The sequence below is a fragment of the Cyanistes caeruleus genome, chromosome 1, assembly GCF_971803275.1.
Source record: "Cyanistes caeruleus chromosome 1, bCyaCae1.hap1.1, whole genome shotgun sequence".
NCBI lineage: Eukaryota > Metazoa > Chordata > Aves > Passeriformes > Paridae > Cyanistes > Cyanistes caeruleus.
Window position 1 is genome coordinate 57559986 of NC_141701.1, and position 23125 is coordinate 57583110.

Consider the following 23125-nt stretch of genomic DNA (forward strand, 5'->3'; position numbering starts at 1 on the left):
CTGCTTGAAACATGCCACCACCCGCTGGCAGCTCAGGGTTAAGGATGCTGCCATGACGTGTCAAAACTAGATACTCATTAATTGACACTTTGGGTTTCCTTGATCTCTTATGTCTTGCATCCCATAACCTTTGTCTAATATCCTGTTCAGGATATTGGGCAAGAGAATTAGATGTCGTTTTGCCTAACTACCTTATAATTTAATTTTATTTCTCATGGTGCACATAAAGAGGCTTCTCCCACCATTTATTCAGTCTAAATGTACTTATTACTTATTCCTCCAGAACTGGAGGAATTTATTTCCACTGGACTACATTCAAATTAATTCCTGTTTTGATGTTGTTTTCTGAGGTGCCCAGAGAGTCTGATAATAAATAATATTTTTAATAGCACTGTTTACTTTTTTTTCCCAACACAACAATATAATATTTGTAAATATTTTATTACTCTTACTATCAAGTTCTGCTGGGTCATTTTTTCTACAAAACCTCCCAAAGTACTAGCATAACACAGAGGTACCTTGCTGGGAAAGTTACCCTCCAGAGCAAGCTACCTTAGCACAAACATGGTTCTGTCTTCTGAGGGACTTTGTCAAACTATGCTGACCCATCCAACATAGAAAAACACTTGTTGATATTATCCTACAATACTTCACCCTTAAGAGAAAGTAAGAAAACTATACTTCTATTCTTATTTTCTAATCCTAAATACAAAATCTTTGCTTGTCCACTACTTGCAATTTTTACTTTAATTTTTTTCAAACCACTGTGCAATAAGCTTATACAGTTCCTTCTTTGGGCTTTGTTCTACACTGAAGAATTTTCAGATGAGGAAGTTCCCCCAGAAATTTATTATTCTGGGTGAGTTAGCACCTTCAGTCAGCAGCTCTCTTCTTAATTTTCCATTCTTGCTCTGAATACTAATTGCATGTATTCTACATGAAGTACAGAACCGCCAGTATTACTTCACTCAAAACTCACAGGAACATACTTTGAATGATTACAAGAATCACAGACTTTTCAACTAGTCACTTTCACATATAAGAAATATTGTGTTCAGACTGCCTTCTGCAGCCTTCTGCACTTAGAGAATGTTTGAGTTCTGCATGCATTTCAGATTTACTTTTCTCTGTGTGTGTGTGTGTGTGTGTGTGTGTGTGTGTGTGTGTGTGTGATAGGGTAATCAGTGATGGCTCTATTTTAAGTGTGTGCAACAAATTTTCTGTCCCATTCCAGATCAGTGAGGGTAGAAACATTAGACCCAGACTGTCAGTGTGAAGCTCAGGCTTAGAGACCTCAAAACACATTTCCTGGCTGATCTCATCGCTCATATACTGAGCTCAGACTTGGCTGGAATTTAGAATTGGAAACCAAGGGAAGGATTTGCATCTTGCTTCTGCAGACAGTTTAGATTGGATGAGCTTACGCCAAATGAAATTGCAAGCAACTCACATTCTGGCACAGTTTAATTAAGAAACTAAAGATGAAAAAGTACAATACAAACTCTCTCTGAGAAACTCTTGCCTTTTAGGCATTATTCCCAGTAACAAACTGTGCAGCACAGAGTACAAGAACATGTGGGTTTAAAGATGTCTGCTGAGTTCTCACTGTTCTTAGCAGGAGAGCTTGTTTTCATAGGTGCAAGCTGACATAAATTAAAATGATGTCATTAAATAGTTGTACTGCATATATCATTAATTCAAGGTTAGATAGGGACAAAGGAAGCTGACTGTAAAAAATGCACACTAGATTCCAGTTCAATTGAATCAGATACACAATCTTATAAACTTCCTACAAATTTCTTAAAAATGTATCCACTCGTTCCTCCTTCCTTAATATCTGTATATTTTTCAACTTGTCCCAGTATGATGAAATTATAACTGTATGTGTGTGCATCCATACATTTATATATTTGTCTGTGTGTATATAAATATATCTGTTTGAAAACCACACTAAATTCAATCATTAAATTGGATTTACCCCTCAAAGATGGATCTAGGCTTGAAAAAATCTTTTTTTTTTCCTAGCTTGCTATGGAATCTTAACTCCACATTAGAAAACATTGATTTATATGTTTTTCTATTACTCAATCTCTCCACCCAGGTAGTTCTGTAAGATGGGAACAGCAGGATCCATCAAGAGATGACCCAGTCCAGTCCTCTGCCTAAAGGTAGGATTATTAATGTTTATCTCATTTTTCACAGGTTGTCATCTAACCTGCACTTTCAGACCGCTAACAATGCCAGCTGAACCAACTTTCTCAAACAAACATTCATAATGCCTCCCCTGATGTTTGAATTTTCTTCCTTCATATCTAACCTGAAACTTTCTTTTAGAGTGTGGGACCCTGAGTTATCCTACAGACATGGGTATCAGAGCATTCCTTCTTCCTTCTAAAAGCCTTTTATTGTATTGTATTACACTCCTTCACAAAATATTCTAGAAGACATTAAATAGCATTCAGTATTACTTCATTTTTATAGAACTTTCTTGTTGCTCTCCTTTCCAGGTGCCCTTCAGCTAGGATACGTTCTTGGAATGCAACACAACTAAATGTGGGTATGGAAGTTTATGAAGAATTAATGAACTTTAATTTTTAGCCCTCTGCTAACAGTGGTAGTGGAGTATTCTTCTCATACACAATGTTTTTCCTGTTACATAAATACCTAGTTTGGAGTTTTACATCAGAACTGAAGTATGGATAAATACTATATAAATATACCTATCAAGTAGGTAAAATTGGGATTTTTAGCAGGGCTTTTAATCATATACAACTTTAGAGTCAGACCAAGCAAGAACATCACAATGACATTATATGATCAACCATAAACTTGAATTTACACTATAGGGAAATGTTTTTGGCTTAATTAACTGTGCTGATTATAATTTTGTGTTTGTCTGTTTTCTTTCTACTACTACTACTTAAATACATCACAGAATATATTTAGTCCCTTAAGTTTGAAGGGATCTATAAAGGTCATGTGGTCCAACTTCCCTGCCATAAGCAAGGGCACTTTCAACTAAATCCATTCTCAGAGCCCCATCCAACCTGGTCCTGAATGTTTCCAAGGATGGTCATCGACCAACTCTCTGAGCAACATGTTCCAGCGTTTCACAACTCTCATTATAAAAATATCTTCCTCATATTTAGTCTAAATTCTACCCTCTTCTAGGTTAAAACACTTTGTCCTACCACTAAAAATCACAAAATATTTGCTCCCTTTTTCCATACAGGCTCCCCCAAAGTACTGGAAGGCTGCTATAAGGTCTCCCCAGCGTCTTCTCTTCTCTGAACGGAATAACCTTTCATCTCTTAGCCTTTCCTCACTGGAGAGATTCTCCATTCCTTCCACTGTTTTTGTGGCCCTCCTCTGGACTTGCTCCAACAGTTCCATATCTGTTCTATGCTGAGGACCCCAGAGCTGGATGCAGTGCTCCAGGTGAGGACTCACCAAAGCAGAGCAGAGGGGTAGAATCTCCACCCTCATCCTGCTGGCCACACTACTTTGGAGGCAGCCCAGGACACAACTGGCTTTCTGGGCTGGGAGTGAACATTTCTGGGGCACGTCCAATCTCTCATCCACCAGCATCCCCAAAACCTTCTCAGCAGGGCTGCTCTCCATCTGTTCTTCCTGAAGCTTGTATCGATACTGGGATTTGCCCTGAATTAATATAAACTGCCTATAACACATGGAATATTTATTCATCAGTCCAGTCATCTCATATCACTACTTAGTGTAGTAAAATGGAAAGCTCATCTACTTAATTGAAAACCTCTATCAATATTAATTTTATCCAAAAGTAAAAAAAGAAAGTTATAAGATTAAAATATTTTCGGGAAATAAATTATCTGTGGTCTTTATGAGCCAACTCTTTTCATAAACTTCCCAGTAGGAAAGAGTTGATTCTAATGACTTTCTCTCTTCTGAAAACCTTTCCTGAAGAGAAATCTTCCATGTGTTATCCTGATGATGAAATAATTACATGTTCAGTACAGTCTCCTTGCTGAGGTTATACATAAAAATCTTTCATGTATTTAAAGACAGCAGAGAGTAGTGCATGTATAAATTCTACTTTCTAAAAACCTTCCTGTCCAATAAAAGACAGCTAGAAAAAGTATACTGTGGGGTGTCTTTTACACAGTCAATGAAAGTAGGTGGGAGGCATAAAGTTGTTCCTATAGCAAAGAGGGGAGAAGAGGTAGTGTAGCCAGCAACAATTAATGCATGTCATAACTGATAAGTTATGGATAAGAGAGAAAGTCAAGGGGAATCCAAGAAAAGTATTTTTGAATTCATTTCAGCCCTCTCATGTCTCTTTCAAAGCCCTGGCTTGCTGACTGTGGAGGAAAAGAAATGAGAACACTCTTTTTGTCTGTTTCTCTAAACCAAAGTAACTAAAGGCTTCATACAGAGGAACATTAATTTACTTTAGGCCCATTTTCACAGTTCCCAGATGAGAAACAATGATGACCTCAGGGAGCCAGCAGTGCTCCCTTGGTAGTCTCTATGTTAGGTATTTGAAATATATTGAAAATTAAAATTATAAGATTACTTCCCACTTTAAAACACACATTATTCTTTGAAAATATGAGTAAAATTAAAGATGAATTTAAGAAAATTACTTATGGCACAAAAAGCACATTAGTACTGCCCAAATCATCATTTATGGGGAAAGGTGGTGGTTATTTTGGCTGAGATGACAAATTACCCTTCCACAGCAGAAGGAAAAAAAATAGTTTACAGTTCAAGCTGTAGAGTTATTAAACAAGATCTGACTGTACTAAGAAATGCACAATATATTAGAAAAGTCAATTTCTTAAATTAAATGGCAAATCAGCAAGTGGATGAAGGACTGACCTTGGATCGGGGTGGTGCTCGGATGTACCATTTACAGTCTACTGCTTCAGTTTCAGAAGCTTTTCCTTCTTTAACAATTTGTACAGATTCCACAATTCCTTCAGGTCCTCCCATCTCAAACTCACAAACTGAATAACAGAACACCAGAAAAAATGAAACCTGAACAGCAAGCAAAAATGTTTTCTACAGCAGAGTACAAAGGCCTCCAAGTTAGGGAAAAACCGAAAAACAACATACCAACCTGGCAATGGCTTCAAAACGCCAAGGTCCTTAAAATCTGGATCTTAAAAATAGAGAAAGACAAAATTAGTTTTGTTTAATATCTAGGATGTTACACCAATATTGTCAAATTTTATAATTCACTTTAGTTATATTATTATACATATACTTCTTGGAAATGGGAACTGTTTGAAAGCTATGGCAACACAATAATTATTAATGCAGAAATTATTGATACCGTCATCCCAAGTTATTTTTTCTGTTATGAAATCCTTCTTTTCTCTGTCTCTCTCTTTCAGAAGGGTATAAAAATATTTCTGCATACATTAGCAAGTGAGAACATCACATAGCTAACCACATGACATTTCAGCGTAGTGAAAGAGGATATATTTACAGATCCATTCAGAATCTTTTTGCCTATTTTGCATTTTGAAGAATAACACTCAGCTTAACTAGGGAAATATGAACTTAATTCTGTTTATGAATACTCTGCCATCCCTACTGACCAAGAGGAGACACTTTCTTTGTCAGAAGCATCCATTTGGTCTTACTGGAAAAAAATACCATACAAATTACCATTAGCAGTCTTTGTGCTGACAAGGTAATAAGTCTAATAAGTGTGCTATTTCCCATCAAATAAACATGATTGTATTTATTTGTATGAGAGGGCTTGTATCATGCTTTTATAGTCAGGTGTAATACAGACATGAAATGAGTTTGGTCTTAGACCAATGCTTCAACAGACAGCCATCCATATACAAATCATAATTTCACAAAATTTAGCTCAGGTTGATGATATTGCTCAAAACCAGAAATATGGAAGGCTAAAGCATTTCAAGAAATGATTTCTTAGAATAGACTGGCCTTGTCTGGGAAATTTTTATTTCACTTGCACTGCTTTTCTACCTAAAATGATTGTTGTACACTGTTTTTCTCATTTACGGATGAAACTGGTCTTCTCTTTACAGAACTGGGTCACAGTAGAAAGAATTATTAAAAGAAAATAAATAATAGAAACTTTGGAAGAAGGCGATGTTTTAAATAAAAAAAATTAAACTCACAACCAAGCCACACAAAAAACTGCTGTTTCCCTCTAGCCTTAGTCAATTAAGAACAGTAAGAATCACAACCAGATAACATAATGAAGTAGTATAGTGCTGTTTAGGCAAGATCAGCAATTTTAATCTGAACAGTCAAAATGTGTTGACTTCAAGAACTGGAGTTGTAAAATTTCTTTCTAAATTGCTGTCTATAACCAGACTGCTGTTATTCTTCCCAAATTTCTTTTACAGTTGTACAACATGAATCATGACTAACTAATCATGAACTTTTAGGACTGCAAATATAGCTGAGTAGGAAATTAGTATTAATTGTTGCAAATTTTTATAGATCAGTACATATATATGATTTCCAACAACATGAAATGTAATCAAATATTTCAACTAATGTACTCAGGCTGCTGATATCTAGCTCTGAAAGTGAGATATTTAAAGGAAATCTACTTTTGCTTATGGTTCAAACTACCATCCCAACAGTATCTCATGTAACTATTGCATTTCTTCCTTTTACTGAGTTTGCAAGGATTACTCTGATTTACTGAAAACACTACACCATGTTAGCAAAATACATAGGAGGAAAGAATGGAAAATCTATCCTGCCAGAATTTTCCCCATATGAGAGCTTTCATATAAAGCAGTGTTAGTAGCAAGAACCCAGGCTGAAGTACAATCTAGACCATACAATTTGACCCACAAAACAACTCTGAAACAGCTCTGAAAGTCTCATTGAACAAGAGAGTAACGTTGGCAACAGTGCGTACAGGAATGCACAATCCATTAACATTCTAGAAGTACGGTAGATCTATTCAGTTTTTAAAAATAAATTTTTACAAGTTCTCAACATTTCAAGAGTGAAAGCGAAATAAAATCTACAACACCTGAGGTGATAACCCTTCATTAAATATTGCTATTATACCAATACTACTATAAAAAAATGAAATCTGTAAATAAGATATCACAGATGCTTAAAATTTACCCATGTTTGAGCATATTTATCTAGAAAATGTTTGCTTTTTAAATAGTGTCCCATTAAATAGATTAGATTTTAGCAGCTCATCTGTACATAATTTGATGAAATTATTATTCTCAGTCTGGCTGGGTCAGAACATTAATATTATATAAAAGCTGACTGGCTAGATCTTCCAAGAGACAGATGCAAATCATGTTGCCATGAGGAAAACACCCAAGACTGGAAAACTTTTCTGTGAAAAATGAGATGGATCACCCATAAGAAGAAAGAAAAAATTGGAGGCAAAATAGGAAGCAATATGGAGCTGTTAGAGCCAATCCAACAAAGGGTCATGAATTTTTTTAAGGGACATAGGAGGAAAGGCTGATAGAGACTGGTCAGTCTGGAGAAGGGAAGTGTCAGAGGTGATCCCACCAATGTGTACAAAAACCTAATGGAGGGGTGCAAAGAGAATGGAGCCAGGCTCTTTTAAGCGTGTCCAGTGACAGAACAAGAGGCAATGAGCTCACACTGAATCACAGGAGGTTCCATCTGAATATCAGGAAACACTTCTCCAGTATGAGGTGACTCAGGACTAGCAAGGTAGCCAAAAGGTTGTGGAGTCTCTATCTTTGGAGATTTTCAAAGCTGTCTAGAGATGATCCTAGGCAAGTGGCTTTAGGTGACCCTGCTTGAAAAGGGGGTTGGCCAAGACGACCTCCGTAGTCCTACCTTCCAAGACCAGCCATTTTCTGATCCTCTGATTTTGTAATAACTAAACAATAGAATTGGATAATAGTGAAATAACCAATCAAAAGTCTAGAACTACTATCTTAGGTAGCAGCAGAAGTTAGACAAATCCGTATCACGATGCAGACTTTGTTTTGCGGAATTTGCTCTGAGTTGCAGGAACATATACATCCAGCCTGGAGAAATATGAAATACTTATGCCTGATTTCAAAAATTTCCACTAGGTCTTCAGGGGAGACTCTAAAGATTTTGGATGCTAGCTTTGGAATCTTCCATGGAAGTTATTTTCCATGGAAACCATACTACATATATTTATTTTTCATTTCATTGTTCCTATGCCGGAACTCTGGCTCTTCTAAGCAGCTGACAAACATGGAATTTAAATGGAAAAACAGAAGGCCAATTGCAAGGAGTTAGGGCACCTGGTTGTTCAAGAATCTTATGAAATAAAGGAAATTGTAAAGTTAAAAGGCATTGCACATCAACTGGATTAAGTCTTCAGAAAGTATGTAAATGACCTTGTCTATAAGCACACTGCAGCATCTTATGGGATGGCCCAGCTGAGGTACGTCCACACAGAAACACGTTTACCCAGCCATGCAGACACGTATGCATGTAACGCCTCACCCCGTGTCACTTACACAGAAAGTAAAATGGTTTGAACTAATATTACTTGAGTAATTTCTCTAAGACATAGGGAAAATGCATAAAGTTCAAACAAATTACTAGCAACATGATGTTCTGCTGGTAAGTATTATTGCAAATCAATTTTCAGAGATCATATTTTGAATTTTAAAATCCATTCTTATAAAGACCATTCAGCTTGTTTTCTAAGAGAGATGGCACAAGGTTTTTAAAAGTAGTGCTGTAATACAGAAAAATTAGTGTATTTTCAATCTTACAAAGGCAAAATTTGGAAGTACAGCTCTCACATTTTCTTCATCTTTCCTTAGTTTTTCATATAAAATTCACCTAGGCACTTTCTTACCTGGCAAACTTCAAACCTGCTGATTTCACTGATCAAAAAATAATAGATATCTCACTCTGCAAGTCAAAAGATATAAGTCAAAATTCAAATATCTTTTTTAAAAAATGGAAGCTTGAGTTTATGTGTTCCTGATCATAATTACACAATATTTTTTTAATGTCTGAAGTTCAATACACACAGTAAAGAACACGAGCAATTGATGTACAGTTGAAAGTCAAGAGGAAGGAAAAGTATAATACAAAATTCTGGTGTTGAATAACTTTTGAAGTATTTTTTCTCCCTTTTCATCTATAAATTAAATGTGGAGGAGTTATTTGAACTATTTTAATAAACCATACACTACAAAGAGCTGATGTTTAAAACCTAAGGGGGTTTTTGCTGTTTGTGAATACAAAAAACCTCCTTTTCAATGGATACATACAGAAAGTAGTCACAATAGGTTGAAGCGTTATTTCCTCAGAAGTAGAGAAACTGTCCGCTTTTATTCACTGATCAGCTGTAGATATATCTATTCATTTCTCTCTCTGACTAGAAGTAGGTGTTCAACTCCCATCCATCAATATTGAAGAAATTTTAACACATGCACACGCTTCTCTGACTGAGGATTTATTAGAGGCCTGATTTTGAATGCAAATACTCATAGAAAAATAAAAAGAATTGCACTATACAACGACCCACCAGTTATTTATCCATAAGTTTACTAAATCAGGCTCTATGCAATGATTTCTGAGAGCCCAAACCAGCCTTGTCCTCTTGAGGCGTGAGGTATAGTTGCCTATAAAAGCAGAGCTTGCACAACTCAGACCAGAAAAGTGTGATTATTTCTAAGGTATTTTATGTCATTGCCTCATTGTATTTGATTATAGAGTAAAAGCATTGGAAGAAGATGGCCAAAAGATTTCAAAAGCATAAAAATCTTCTCAAAGAATCACTAATATAATTCCCAAATAGAAAAACATTTCTGTATGTAAACATTTTTGTAAAAATTTTTTGTGTGCTGTTCAAAGGGAACTTAGCTATTCTGCTGGGGAGAATAAAGAATAAGGAGCAAGAAGGAAAACGATATGAAGTTAAATAGCTATGTAAAATCCCACAAAATATTTCTTATTAGCCTAAAATGAAATTTGTTTTGTTGGCTCTTTTCATATTTGTAGGCTTCTTGAAATTTCCATATATATGTGTCTCTATTTGTAATGATGATATCAAAAAGTGTTCAGAGAAAGCCTATAGTTTGCTAGGCATTGTGGACTGTTCTGTATTAATTATAGTTGGCAATATTATGTGCTGTATTTGCTCTTTATTTTCTATTTTTTCTTTTAAGGACAATATTGTGAGCAGTTGCAACTCTTTTGAAGACTACATATTTATAACCTAAAATAATGCTTCCCAAATTTTTCAGTTCTTAACACGGTCATTAAAGAACTCAAAGCTGATAAGTGTAAATGTAACATTGAATATGACTCCTGCTATTTCATCTTGAATATCTACCTGCCATTGAACCATCAAAAAGTCATATGAAGACAAATATTGTTGAAATAACACAAACTATTACCTTAAAGTTTGATTTCTACCGTATCATGCTTTCTCAGTCTTTTTTCATCACTTTACTACTCTCAGCTCATCCTTAATAAGTATTTTTATAGTATGATTAATAGATACAGTGATTTACACTGTATCTAATTATATTGCTATGGTGACCTCCCTAAATTGAGATATACTGCAAGTGTTAGCAATAGTTGGGCATTTGCATGCCAAAATTTTGTGTTTCTTTGTTAGGTTGCCATCTATTTTGAAATAAAAAGACAACCACAGAAAAAATAAACAAAAAAAAGAAAAAGAATAACAAAATCCATATCTTTGCATAACTTCTTGTTAATATTGGTCAAACTGAGCAGACAGGAAGCACCTAAATGAATTTCACTGGAACAGAGCACATGATAACAGAAGCTGCAGTTAGATTTCTGTTTTCACGCGCACAGTGGCAGGTTTTGAGATTTTAGCCTGCTTGCCTCTGTTGTCTATTCTGCAAACCCTTCAAAGCAGGGTCTTTCTCCAGTGTAAATTTTTTTTACAAAAAATGGGAACCACGTCAGAAAGCAAAAGGTCACATGAGATTCTGGGTCTCATCCTCAAAGAGTGTTTCAGCTCTTTGATATGCGCTCCTCAATCCCAGAAGTGAGAAGTGCCTGTTAGAATTGACCTAGTGACAAAGTAAAAACGGGCAACAGTGTCATGCTCAGGCTGATGAATGGAAAGAGGAAGTCCTGGAGCCTTGCTATGTGTGGGATTGTTTGACAGATCATTTTTATTATGTTAAATATTTACACTAGCAGCTGAGTGCTCCAATTAGGCATTATATTCCCTTTATGCAGCTCACCATGTGTGGAAATGCAGGGAAAAAGTGATCCCATGATGAATATTTCAAGGGCTGCTTATACCTTCATCTGCCGGTTGCCCTAAAATATTGAAACAAGACTGAAGGAGCTCAGGAGTCCACTTTATCTGAGTAATGCAGCCTTGCTGTGACAGTGCAGCTGACTTGACTGCCAGGACTGACTATCAGTCAAGGGCAGCACCCTGTATCTCCCCAAGATAATATCCTGGAGGCTTCCTGTAATTGACTAATGGTCTCTGAACTGGACTAGGAAGAGAGATGTGCAAAGCTATGGTGCTTTTCCTGAATAATGTTGAATTCTAAGTATTCCTGGCCATGCCATTTCGGTGCAATACTACTAGGCTCAGGATTTGTCTTATTTTTTTTTTTTTATAGATGAGTCCTTGCCCAGCCCAAGAAATTGGAACTTTAAGTTCATGTCAGAAGACTAGAGGAAAAAAATGAGCCCAAAGGTTTAGACACAACTGAGTACCAGACATTACTTCTGCAGATCGAACCTATTTGCACATGGTTGTTTCTTGCTACCACTGAGTGCAGAATCTGCACATCCTTTTCAGGATATTTACGCTGTATCAGTACACTGGGTGGATTTCCCAGGACAAACGGATCTTATGAGAAAAACTTTGTAATTTAAAACGGCCTTTTGTTGTTTCTTCATAGGAGAAATGTTTTCTCCTAGTTTTGCCTCAGAACATTCAACAGAATGAATGCATTTACTGTAGTGTTCTTTTGAATAGCTACATCTTTTAGAGCTATTATTGTCAACAGAATATACTACTTGTGCTGCTTCAAGTAGCATTGTATAACCTGTAGTTCACTGCACATTGTGGCACATTTCCAATTAAAAAAGAAATACAACACAGTGTTTACACCTACTAATATTCTCCTGCTGTAGCTGGCCACGACAGTGATGGCATCTTTTTGAAGATAACTCTCACATGAAAAACTCAAATGTCTCCTCTAGTTTTCCATGTGTGAATAGCTCACTTTCCATTTTAACAAGCAAATTCTTCTACTGTCTCCAAATATTTTTCTCTTACAGACTAGCAAAGCACCAGGTGGTTTTTTGCTAAAGCAAAGAATTGTGTCAGAGAGCACCAGAGGGAACTGAATGGTGTTTGTAAAAACAACTGCTTGCTTAATCATCTTGCCATATATCAGAAGAAGACGAAACAGACAAAACACTCCAGAAAACAAGATTCTTAGACTAGAAACAAATGAAATAACCACAGACTGAAAGAAACCAAACCCATTCATTAATTTACTGTGCAACTTTGAAAGTTGTTGGATGAATTATATTCTAGGACTCTCCTATAACAAAGTCATTGTATGATTCAAAAAATCAATGTCACGGGACGTTTTTAAAATGTATTCTGTATCCAGGGTAGAAATCTTTAGGATCAAAGGGAAAAAAATCTAGGTTTTCATCCCCACTGGAACGTGAATGTTCTCTTTCTAAAGGAAAAAAATAAGAAAAGAAAAACATAGCATATATCAAAGGAAAAGTGAAATTCATTTCTTAAACAGCTCCTATTGTAATTATATATGCCCACCACAGACACTTTCAGTGAGAAAGAAGGGGAGTTATAAAAGCCACACAGCTCAGTGAATTGCTGAGGAAGGCATATCAGCACCAAAAACATGTCCCAAAAAAAACTGTGGGAAAAGTAAGTCTTCTGTCCTGTCATTTTAGAATTCATAGCAGTATAAATTTCAGTGACACCAGATCTTTCCTTCTTCTTCTGCTACTCTTAGGAGGTGTGTTTCTGGCTAGAAACTGTCCTTTCAGGGAACACTGAGCTGTTGACCTCAGCAGTTTCCCCACATTTACAGAAAGAGAAGATGTGTTTTTAAGAACTTTGGCTGCGGAGTATATTGGGGATTGTCTTTGGAGACATTTGAACACTTTTGCTTCTTCATCCTTTTAACTGCAAAGGGCAGCAGCTCTTTCTGAGGAAGTGTTTCAGAAAAAGCATAGCTCTGTGTTAAACAGTGAATTCCCTACATAAATTACCCACAAACATGAATTTTACATTTTATTATACAAGGTAACATTCAGATATTTAAAGCCTATAAATAACACATTGGAAGTAAGCAATAATTATTCTCCCTTTTCCAGGATTATGAAATTCAGCTTCCCCTGACATTATGGGAAGAAAACTTTTAAACAATTTTTACTTAATCTAGGCTCTACAGCCAGGATTTTTGCCTTATGGTTTATTTACTTCCTGTTGGTTATAACTTCATGAGAATGATATTCACTTTTGTTCAAATTGATAATTTTTCTCCAATTTCATGCAATTAAAAAGTGCCAGAGAAAGTTCAAACAACACTTAATTCCTCATGCTGACCTAGAGTAGACATAAACTGTTAGAAACAAGACAGAAGTCAGCTGGGACTTCTATTATTTTGATGAGAAAAGTCCTACTGTATGCTTTATTTTGGAAGCCAAACTTAATTCATACTAACTCTAGCCCCAAATATTTCCACTGAAATTAATGAAAAAGATTGCTTCTCATAAACAACACTAAATTATGTTTTACTGCATGCCTGTATGAAAAAAATCAACATGAAAATAAATTCTAAACCAGGGGATATTGTTTTCAACCTTTTTTACTTTTTTATTTTTAAAACATTCTTCTGATGTATCCTCAGTCCTCTTTAAGCAGCAGTCATGCCACATGATCTGTGTTCACAAAATTACCTCAAAGTGGTTTGTCATGAACATCACAAACAAGAGTCTGTGGGGAAGTGGAGATTTGGAGACTAGAATTTGAGTAGAATTACATTCATGTCCATAAAATTCTTTTGCCTCTAACTTTTCCTTATCCCAGAAACTCCAGGTTCTGCTATCCTTAAATAGTGATTATATTAAGTATAGATTAGTAAATTTTTAATTCTATTATCATAACTTTATATTTTAGGTTTAAAAATTATAGTGTACATGGAACTTAACTGATTTACACTTTTTCCTCCTCTGTTCAATATCTGCTGGTTGGAAGCAGTAATTTTCTTTTCACTGGATTTACTTATAATTTTAATATTGATTCTAAAAGAAGCAGATTTAGGCTCACAATCTGAGCTGAATTTAGCAATTGATTGAGTCCTACACTAGCTGACTGGCTCAGCCTAATACAGAGAATAAATACTGATCTTCTGCATCACATTAATGAAAAAGACATTGTGATTCATTGAATCACAGTTTAGAAAGGTACTGTTCCTAAGTCCTTATGTCTATTTTATACAATACCCAATATTGCTATGTAAGTGGCTGAAGAGACAGGGAAAAGAGCAGCAAAGTGGGTACTGATTAGAGATTGTCTAGTTCTACCATTGATGTGGTAATATTTAGAAGGAATGAGGTTTCAGGAGAGTTTTGACTTGCAGCAGAAGCAGGTCAGAACATGATGGCCAGTCACAGCTCTCAGGATTGTTAAGCAGGGGTCAGCTGCTTACCCAACAAGTAGACAATAATTAAATTTCATTTGACCAGATCAAGTTTTTGACTGCCAAGTAGCAGGATTTTTCCTAGCTTGATTTAAAAGAGTCATTTAAAGTTCTAGAGGAAAAAAAAAAAAAAAAGTCAAATATAAATTAAACCTTTCATTTAAAAGTACTTGAAAAGTACTTGATAAATAGTTGATCTATATTTATATTGAAATATCACTGGTATACAATATTTTAGAACACAAATAACTGTATTAGTGCTGAAAATAATTGTGTGGAAGATGTACATAAAATTACAGAGATCCAAACTACCAAATTTGATTTTTAAAAACCTAGGCCAGTATGTAATTTGTTAAAAAATAAAATTATTTAGTAGAATTTCAGTATGGAATTCATAGTTAGTAGCAGTTAATAACCAACTTTCTGAACCACATAATAAAATCAACATTTAGGAATAAAATATTTTTAGGAAGCATTTTCTGCATTTTCTTTTAATATTAATTTTCACATAGACTTGAGAAATGAGCCACAGGAAAAGAAAAGAAAAGAAAAGAAAGGAAAGAAACCCCAAAAGAAAACAAGAACAGTATAATACAATCTTTTGTTAACCCACATACTGCAACCAGCAGATTTGATAACATTGTCTCTTGAGCTTCAACTATCAGATAACATCTGGCAAATGATGTATGTAAGTCCTGTTACACAACATCTTCTGGCTTCTCAGTGTCATCTAGGGGACTGATATGTGACTGGAATAACACATTTCACACTGACTGCTTCTGTCACGCTAGAACTAAATTTTCACAATGGATGTGTCACAAAAACCAGATTATTTAATTCTGAATTCTCAAAAAAATATTTCCCAATTTTCTTTTTATCATCTTATTCGTGACTCAAGCAAACTTTCTTAACAGAAATTGCTGGATATTACATAGACTTTTGACATCCACTTATTCAAATAAATATTTTGTGTCTCTAATTTGTAATGACCCCTGGAGCAATATTTTTGAAGTGCTGATCAGAAGTATTTGCTTACATTTTTTCACAATTTTACAACAAATTTAACCATTATTTTTCTCATTGAAGTTAAAACCTCCTCTACAAACCTATTTGAGGAAACTGCAATATCAGGAATTCATCTCCCTAGTGAATTGCAGACCATGTTGTGACCATGTAAGCAGTGTGCATTTAAAATAATCAGGAAGATTTTTTAGGGAAAGAATAACATAATTATTAATATAATATAATGTAATGTAATGTAATGCAATGCAATACAATGCAATGCAATGCAATGCAATATAATAATATAATATAATATAATATAATATAATATAATATAATATAATATAATATAATATAATGTAATGTAATGTAGTGTAATGTAATGTAATGTAGTGTAATGTAATGTAATATAATGTAATGTAGTGTAATGTAATGTAATGTAATATAATAATTTTCTCCGTCAAAAAACTATCCATAAGTCCTACTCCATTTTTATTTTAAAAAAAAAACCTTTGGCAATGGATGCACAAACAAAAGTTGTAGCGGAAATGTAGTAAAAATTCACTGAAAATTTATTTTATGTTTCAAATTTTAAATCCAAGGAGTGGAATGAGTACTCACTGCAAATGATTGCAGAATTTGTATCACTTCACTTTACAACTTGTAAATCTGACTGACTGAGTTGAACCAAAAAAGCTTGTCTGAATTAATTATGTTCTAAGCAGAAGACGATTGAAGAAAATAATTTCATTTCAGACAATTCCAGGGTAGTTTTTTTAGGGACAAGAATATCTAGAGGAAGAATAGCACAAGAAGGCAGCAAAATCATTAATCATGGTTTTATAACTCCAACAAACTCAACTTACTGTAACAGAAAAAAAAAAAAAAAAGGGGGAAACAGGGAGAAAGTTGAACCTATTTAAGGCTATATTTGTTTGATACTGATCAAATGGACAAATGCTGAATTGATATGGATCTACTACATAATTTGTGTAAAGGTAGAAAACTAGTTTCAATTCATTAAAAGAGTCGAAGAAACAGAAGTTTTGCTTTCCAAAACTAACAGATATTTAATTTTTACTTAGTTCTGTAGATAGAAATGTAGAGGACAGTTTTTAAACTTACTTACTTTTAAGTAAGAACCCAAGCCTAGAGATTGCCTGGATTTAGGCACATGCTTAGATGTAGGCTTCCTGAAATTCTTTGCTAAATTGAGACTAGATTTAGTGGCTTGTCAGTGCAGCATTTGAGTATAGTAAGCTTAAGCAACTGTTCTTTGGAATTATCCTTGGGCATATCAGAAAGTAATTTCAGAGATTTTTGATGGATTACAGTGTTAAATTATAGTAGCTGTTATTCTTACTTGGTCTGAGGGCTGTTATGAAATGAACAGGTTTTGGAGAGAAAAAAATGACACCTAGCATTTGGATTTGTTACAATGAAAAAAAAAAAACCACATGCAAATTAAAAATATGTACACACTGAACATAAATTAAGCACAAAAATTGTTGATTTGCCCAAACAAAAGATTAGGAATATCTCTATCTAATGTGAATTTATAGTATAAGAATAAAACCCCTTGTTTAATCTACACAGCATTTACAAATATTAAACAACACCCACAATGAGCGAGTGACTCTTGCATGAACCCAATTATATTGAAAATTGAATCCTTTTAAAATAGGATTTGAAAAAATTTAACTTCTCACTACCTCAATTTGTCATCATTTTTAGGACAACACACCTTGTTGTATAGATGTCATCAGTCAATGTTTTGAGAGGAAGTTTGTTTGTATCTCCTCAGTGTATGTATAAGATAAAAGTATATATGGTAAAAAGGAAGTTGTCAGAAGCTTGAGATAGGCTACAACGGTACACAGAGAGAGGAGAAAGTGAAAAAAAAGGAAAAAACAAATAGGACTAAGTCAGGGTGTTCATAATCTTGATTCACAGTCTTGATTTTCCAGGAGTTTTGTGTCTAGCAATAGATATATTGGCCAGATTTAGACATAGAGACAACACCTACTTCTCACAGAAATCACTGTATAATCTGTTTCTCACATGAAAAAGGCTTTACATGATGGTACTTCCCTACCCCATGACAGCAGTATAATATTAAAAACTGCTGGCTCTTTGATATCTTAGCACATAATAGGAAAAAAAAAGATGGATCAAAGGCATAGATGCTCTAATGGGCAAGCTAACTTCATTTACAAAATACTTGGAACAAAATTTTTGTCAAAGTTGATAGAAACATGGTCTTATTTTGAGATCTGACCATCAAAAAACTCAAGTGTGACATCTGAAATGAAAGTACTACATAGTCTGCATTACTCAACAAGACAGTAAACAAATCAAGATAGGTCTCAGCCATCAATATGACAAAATATATATTGAGATGACAACAGACACCTACTAGAACTGCAAATATGCAAATAATATTCAATAACATTCACCTCAGTACTGGTAAGCAAAAGAGATTCTCTGGATTGTCCTCTTTACAAAATGAGTACTGTCCCTAGAAAATGAACCAAAGCTAGACAATAGATGAGTGTACATAACAAATGGTGACAGAGGTTTTACTTCTTCTCTGACACATTTCATCATTTACTAAACATTACATGCTGTAAAAATATTCAGTTCTAGAAACAGAAACATGACTCAGTTCTGCAAGGACTTAAGTTTGCAAAGCTACTAATTACTGGGCAAGAACCCTGTTGATTAGTTACAGGGAGCTGAGTGACTTCTAACCACAGTTTGTGCATATTTCTTATATGCAATTATAGCATATAATCTAGAATTAGCTAGAAGCACTATACAAAGAGTAAAAAATCTATTAAGGAAAGGTAAATATCTCAATAAAGATCATTATTTGTTGCTGTTAAATTGAGAAATACTTCACTAAATAAATTAGACAATAACAAAAACAATCTCCAAGCACAGTTACTTGAACCTATGCAAAAAGATGACTGAAAAGAAATGATATAAACATAGGTTTACCTAACATATACTAACAGCTAAAGAGTCAAACCTGTCACAACAGAATGGCTAAACTAAAAACTACTTTTTTCTGCCTAACAGATGGGACACAGTCAGACTAATTAGACAAAAGCACTGGGTCGATTGCTAATATTTATTTCCTATACCAGTAACACCTTATAAACATGTAGATACAATGTATGAAGATTAAAATTGATCAGCTTAAGAAAAGTATTATTGAAGAAAAATAATTGCTTCAATGTCAGCAGAATCTCTCCAGATATCCACATTTCCAAACTCCTTAAGAGAAACTACTATACACAACAACAGTGCTGTCAGGATGAGACCACAACTCAGCCACCTAGGAGTGCATCCCAATATGAGCTATTAGAAAACCTGCCAGATGGGAAAATCAGATGACCCAGAAAACCTTTGAAGAGTAATCAAAAAGTCCTTATTCATTACATATGAGACAATTTTTCCCCTGAAGAAGTAAGTGCTATAATGTTTGAACGGGAACCACCAAGTAACACAACAACAGGTTTTGGAGGTGCTGTTCTGAATGTGGGTAGTGAAAATTCTCATTGTAAATAAGATGTTTTTAAACACTTGTGGAAGACAAGTACCCAGGCTTTCTGTTCAGCACAAATTCCATATTATCCTCCCTGATCTGCCATTTCCAAGTGCTTCACAAATGTTACAGAGAAATTAAGAATTAATAACAAAAACAAATGTCCAGGGCACACTGGTTATTTCCTCATTTTATAAGTGTTTAAAGCAAAGGGTAATCACTTGATATCAGACTTGAGGTTAAGATAACTCAGCATAGTATTTACATAAAGACAAAAGTTTATCCTTAGGGAAAAGAGGATAAGAAAAAGACCATATTTAAGGAAAATCCTTTGCTGCCTCTAAGATTTAGATTTAATTGTTTTGTAACAAGTAATAATATAAACTATTTATAGACGACAATGGTATTGTAAAAATGCAGCTTAATCTAAAAATGTTGGTTTTCTAGGAGTAATTTTTAATGTATATCTAAGCTTCCTAAAGACCCCTCACAGCTACTCTGAAAACACAGACTTTTTGTCAGAGAAGTGAGACTACTCTGAAGAGAATATTTATCATTGCAACATCATAATCACCATTATTGGAGAGGTCACCCACAAATGAAGAAATGTGTTTCCTGTGGAGGTGGAATAGAATTATATGTAACTGTACTGCTGTAGAATATCCTACTAAACCTTCTCTAGAAGTCCATGTGTAGTTGATTATGGATAGAATGCAGGGAAGGGATTTTTGTAGAGAATAGGGGTAGTACTGATGGCAGGGGAAGCAGTAGGTGTCACTAGTTAAGTTTTCATTTTTCTTTACTCCAGTACTAAAAATACTTAAAACTGTGTCTTATATTTCTCCTGTTCTTGTTTTTACATCCAAGTTCAACAGAGTAGGGACTTAAGTGTTCAGCTTTCTTCTGTTGGTAATGTTGCCCCTAGCACACAGGGATTTCTCAACTAGGAAATTCGGTATTTGCCTTTTGGGTATTGTCAAAAGAAACATATAACTATGTGATAGCAAGACATAATATGGGGTCTGAGAACCCCACGGGACCTCTTAGATACTAATTTTCTCCACATCAGGCATTATTTTTCACTTGAAATTTAATATAAACCTGTGATCATGATTTTCAATGTAATGCATCATCCTACTTGAGAGAATTCCTTCCCTTTTCCCAAGACCAGATGCCCTAATGCCTTGTAAACAGCAGTGAAGTGCCTGGCTTTTATGAAGTGTACTTGCATGAACACAATAAAAGTTCATAACTCCAGGAAGCTGCTTATAGAAATTTGAAGTTCTGGGGGGGGTTATATCTCAAGAAAAAAAACAGATTCACACTTTCTGGGGTTTTTTTGGTTCTCTCTCAAAAGTTTAAATGAAGTTATAATGAGTAATTCCTCATACTTCCAAACCATCTCTGATCCCAAAGGAAAAACATCGTCTTATTAAAAGTTGAATGGCTCTGACATTGTTTGTTGATTCTCAAAAATCTTAACTGGATTTCAAGTTGCTAAAAAGTGATTGCCATTGCTGACACTGAATTAGAAGTAATCAGACTAGACTCAGAAGAGATAACAAAAAAGTACAAGTGAGCTAGGTCACATGGATATTCAGCTTTCCCAGATGCCTGGGAAATATCCCTTAGTTAAATACATTCAAGGCAGAACTTGGACAGTAGGTGGCAAATGATTTGATAATATTTTATCTAAGTTTCTTAGAAGTGTGATTGAATTTAATAAATTCACATTAAATTTTTCATGAGTTCTAAAATATGCAAATTCCCCAACGAGGAAGAATTTGGGTTGTTTTTTATTTTTTTCCCTCAAGATAGTTAAAATAATTATTTATTACTCTAACATTCACTCTAATGGGAATGTAAAAGTACTGTTACTCAGGTTAGAAAGTGTTTCATATTCCACTTTTTGGGACACAAGAGTATGAATCTTTTTCTCTTTTCCATTATCAAGCAGTTGAATAAAAAACATTACTGACTGACGTTTATATTAATGAGGCTAAATAAAAACACAGATGGCTTCTACTGAGTGAAGGAACTGAAAGTAATGATGTGCTATCTTAAGCCACTGTCCTGCAAAATCAGGGACCAGGATAAACAGAAATCTGATTATTCTAGCTGAGCAAGAAAGCTCAGATAAACACAGCCTCTCTCTGCCTGAATCCTTGTCTGCTAAAAACAAATGACTCTTTTTAAAGAAGAGTTGTCCATAATTTGAAGTAGTACTTGAATTTTTCTACACAAAACAGTGATTCAACACCATTTGGGAAGATGGTATTGAGACAAAACTTTTTAGGAAAAATGAGTGTAATAGATTGAGTCAAAGGACCCAGAGCTATGAAATGAAATTTCAGTGGCCCAAAGAATGACAAAATAAGAGCAAGGATGAATTATCCTTTGACATGTGTCATGGGTTTTTCCCTAGACAATCAAAATTGTATTTCAAAATTAACCAGAGGAACCTGAAAATATTGTAGCTTGATATGTATTTCTCTCATACATCCAATTTCCTTATAAAGAAACAACCCAACAAAAGTGTTTGTATGCATTTATGAAGGTTCAATAGGTTCAGATAGTTCCATTTTGAAACGAACACAGTTAATCAGAATTTTAAAATAAAAAATAAAATCAAAACAGTATATAAAAAGTAAAGAAGTTTTATTTGTTTATAAACTCTCATGTATGCAAAATTATTGAAAATTTACATCAAAATGCATTTGGTTATTACTGATATTAGCTGTAATAATGCAAAAGGTGAATACCTTTTCCCTTAGCTCAGAGTTTTGACATTGAAAATAGTCTATTATACCATACATCATACTTCATTAATCCACGTGTTGCTTAACAAAAAAATTTGGAAATGGCAAAAATGAAAGCCTAAATTATTCTCTTTATAATGAACTTCTTTTGCAAAACTTTCAGCAGTTTTACCAGTTTCTGGGTGTGTAGCTCTGATTTTGTTGTTACAGCTTTTTCTTCTGCAAGATCTCACCTTTTAGAGAACTGAACAAACCACTGAGCAAAGGTTTATTAAAAAGCAAAAGAATGTATGACAAAGGAGTTGCATTTGTTTCAGAAGCTGTTGTCCCTACTTTTGCCTTTGCAGATGGATTTCCAGCCATTTCAATACCAAGGGCTCAAGACATTATTGAACAGAAAAGTTGTAGTAATTGCAAATCATTAGTCTATCCTTTAGGATTTTTCTATATAATTTCTTTCTTTAGGGCTTAGTCCAAACTAGATTTAAAATGCCTTAGGTGTGGGACTCTTTCCATTTGCACAGACTAATAGATCTTCATTGCAGCATTTTTCATTATACCCTAATTGATCTTTTTTTCCAACTTCATCCAGCTAGCTGTTTTTATACACCCTGAAGACATAGTAAATGATTTCTTTTTCGGTTTCTCCAGGTACCATCCAAATAACAATAAATGATTGCAGCTTCAATTTATCCAAATTTCCTTTTTATTTTTTAAATCTTGGCACACACCCATACATTTAACATCACATCTCTATCCTCCATAAAGATCTCATATGCAAAAGAGACACATGAGAGACACATCAGGAGTAGGTGGGGACCTTCAAAGATTGCTGATACTCGAGAAATAGCTGTGTTGACCTTGTCTCTGGATGAAGAAAGCCTCCTCTGCAGGCTGTGGTTAGGAAGAGTGTCCAGTTTTTGACAAGTGAGATGAGTGGCAACAAAAACCCTGAGCATTCAGCAGCTTGAGACAGCAATAGTTTCCAAATAAGTTTTTGCTTTGGATCATTTTCTTCAACCTCTTTAAAGAGAGGTTAGCTGAAAATTTTATTCTGATCTCTCCATTGTACATAATTTCATTTTTTAAGTTGTCACTACCTATGCTGGTTCTAGGTGGTTTAGGTGATAATTTCTGTATTGGAGTCTTTT

General features: G+C 34.6%; 1 protein-coding gene across 1 annotated transcript in view; it reads right to left on the reverse strand.

Annotated features, from left to right (window-relative positions):
* NETO1 (neuropilin and tolloid like 1) overlaps nucleotides 1-23125 on the reverse strand; it is a 63695-nt gene that overhangs the window by 23877 nt on the left and 16693 nt on the right. Inside the window, exons 5-6 of the mRNA XM_086894008.1 lie at nucleotides 5099-5140; nucleotides 4858-4985 (exon numbers count right to left, since the gene is read on the reverse strand). Coding sequence (XP_086750134.1) covers nucleotides 4858-4985; nucleotides 5099-5140 — 170 coding nt within the window. The remainder of the gene's footprint in view (nucleotides 1-4857; nucleotides 4986-5098; nucleotides 5141-23125) is intronic.